Below are 2,500 nucleotides of genomic sequence, written 5' to 3' on the forward strand. Positions count from 1 at the left end.
TTTTGATTCCTGATGTGACATGCAGATAATAGGGTCAGACATGGGTGTAAACAGCATGAATCCATGGACCCAACATAGTTTGTTTCAGCAGATCAAGCAGCTGAGGGTGTTGTACTGGTTTCCTTGGCACACGCTGAGACCCGCATAATACTTGATCAGCACTGGATGCCCATGCTGGTTCATGTACTGTTGTTGAGCATGTGCATCCACTTAAAGCAATATATATATATATATATATATATATATATATATATATATATATATATATATATATATATATATATATAAAATTTATTATAATGGCTATTTTCAACATGATCATGTGACATGACACATCAAGTAATCTGAACCTGGTTTCATGACCATGATCTTCAGTGCACTTCAGTGAGTTCCCCAGTCATCAGGTTTGAATCCACTAGAGGTGGCAGAACAGGAGGCAATTACATGAAGCAATCGCTGCAGCACGGACCATCTCAGAGGAATGTTCCCAGGAATGCTTCTTTCTCTCTATTTTTGACTCTGTTCCGCATTTTCAAATAAAAGGGACAATAAAACAAATTACATTAAAATCACTGTAGAAATAACACACAGGGAAGTGTGCAGTAGCAATCCATCACCACTGATGACATATTTTAAATCCGCACACTCTTGGCTTCACTGGGTACCCATGAGCGCTGTTTCCTTACAGGCTGACAGACTAAATGGGCTTTCTTGGGCTGCTCAGACAGCCATTAAGGCTACTGCATCTTTTATAGGAGAACGTGTTAATATAATTAACATAGATATTTATCTCACTTGTAGTGGTGACACATATCCGTACGAATTTAATTAGAATACATTAGCACATCTATTTTGTGCATGGGTGTCTGTGGGAACAGCGGTGTGGGCAGGGCATGCGCAGTACTCACGATCTGTTTCTCGTTGAGGTTTCCGCTGCTGTACGTGGTAGCTAGCGTGGAGGAGCAGGCTTCGCTGTACCACGGCACGTTGCCGTACTGCGTGGTGCTGCTTATTGACAGCGTGTAGATGCTGTTGGTGTAGCCGTCGCAGTTACAGCTGTCTTTCTCCCGCCCGCCGTTGCCGGATGCCCACACGAACACGGAGCCAAGTCCACCTCGACCCTGTGCGGCACGCGGACGCAAACATTAACGTTCACGATGTGTCACACTGAAGTAAATGCCCAGGAAAGTTGACCAACATGCATAAATAATTCATCTTGATCCACATATTTATGTAACGCAAGTCTTTCTCTCTCTTTTTCATGCGTGCTCGTGTTAAGCAATATATTCCGTTGCAACTCTTGCTACCATTATTTGCTTTGAGGCAGCAGCTGACTGAGCTGAAATGACCAAACGGCCTTTTGTTTTTGGGTTTTCCCCCTCCCTAGAAACTGCAGGACGGAAATGTTGCGGTTCTGCCACTGAACAGAACAAAGTGGTTCAGGCTGCTATATGAGCGATAATCCTGAACACTGGGCTGGCAATCTTAAATTCCACACGAACCCAGGAAAACCGATTTGCACCAGCCTCGGGATTTAGATCACACCGGGAGAACAAACGTGGAGCGGCGCTTGTTTCCAATGCTAAGACAAAAGGCTTGTTCTGGATTAGGGGCAGTGCATTCACAATGTGACAAACGCCAAAGCTGAGGGCTTGCTGCAGGGTGCAGGTTTAGAAAGTTCACACAGTATCCGAGGTGGAGATTTCTCCATACCATCGGTCACTATTAATAGGTTTCAGTGTTTGATTTCAGAAGCCTGGAGTGGACTCCGGATCCAAGCACACGCTTCACGGCTGAGCACAGGAATGCAAACCGTTGTGTACGTCTTTCCCCTTTTCAAGCCCTCTCTGCTTTTGTGTAAATAATTCAGCAACCCGAAGAGACGATGAATCAACACTGGAGCGTCATTATGATTGAAGTCATGGAATTAGAAAATAGGAGAGAAGCCAAGGAGTGAAAAATGAGGAGGAGAGAGCAAGACATGCTGGTGAAGCACTGGAAGCATCGGCAGATAAGCGCAGTCAAGGAGGAACGAGACAGGAGAAGAAATAAGAATGTGAGCACGGCAAGGAAGACACAGGGAGAGAAACAAAGAAAGACAGAGAGAGAGAGAAAGAGAGAGAAGGAAGGAAGAATGAAGCCAAAGGAAGAAAGAGAATAAAGGCTATTTCATCTTATACTGTGCAGAACCTGCAGTTGTGAGATCATGTGTGTAAGATCCAGCGGTGCATTAAGAACCTGTAACAACAGGCTTCTCTGGAAATACTCCTACTTTCAACCGAGCTCTAACAGACCAGCGGCACCACATTCAGTCCAGTCACTCACACACATGAGGCACTAATGGGAGGTGACAGAGGCAGGAATATCAGAGACCAGTCTAAAGGCGGCCTCTCGTCAGCTACCCGCGGCTTTACCAGATCTGAGACTGACCTCAGTGACCCCTTGCAGAAAAGCCTCCTTAGCCATCTTGGCAGGACCGTCCACTGTCTTCCCATCATCC

General features: G+C 45.4%; 1 protein-coding gene across 3 annotated transcripts in view; it reads right to left on the reverse strand.

Annotated features, from left to right (window-relative positions):
* Positions 1-2,500, reverse strand: part of furinb (furin (paired basic amino acid cleaving enzyme) b) — a 68,915-nt gene that overhangs the window by 12,843 nt on the left and 53,572 nt on the right. For all 3 annotated transcript variants that reach the window (XM_035523872.1, XM_035523873.1, XM_035523874.1), the window contains 2 exons: positions 2,431-2,500; positions 909-1,121 (listed from right to left, as the gene is read on the reverse strand). The exon at positions 2,431-2,500 is cut by the window's right edge and continues 103 nt beyond it. In XM_035523872.1, the coding sequence (XP_035379765.1) occupies positions 909-1,121; positions 2,431-2,500 (283 nt within the window). The remainder of the gene's footprint in view (positions 1-908; positions 1,122-2,430) is intronic.

Source organism: Electrophorus electricus, chromosome 2, assembly GCF_013358815.1.
Source record: "Electrophorus electricus isolate fEleEle1 chromosome 2, fEleEle1.pri, whole genome shotgun sequence".
NCBI lineage: Eukaryota > Metazoa > Chordata > Actinopteri > Gymnotiformes > Gymnotidae > Electrophorus > Electrophorus electricus.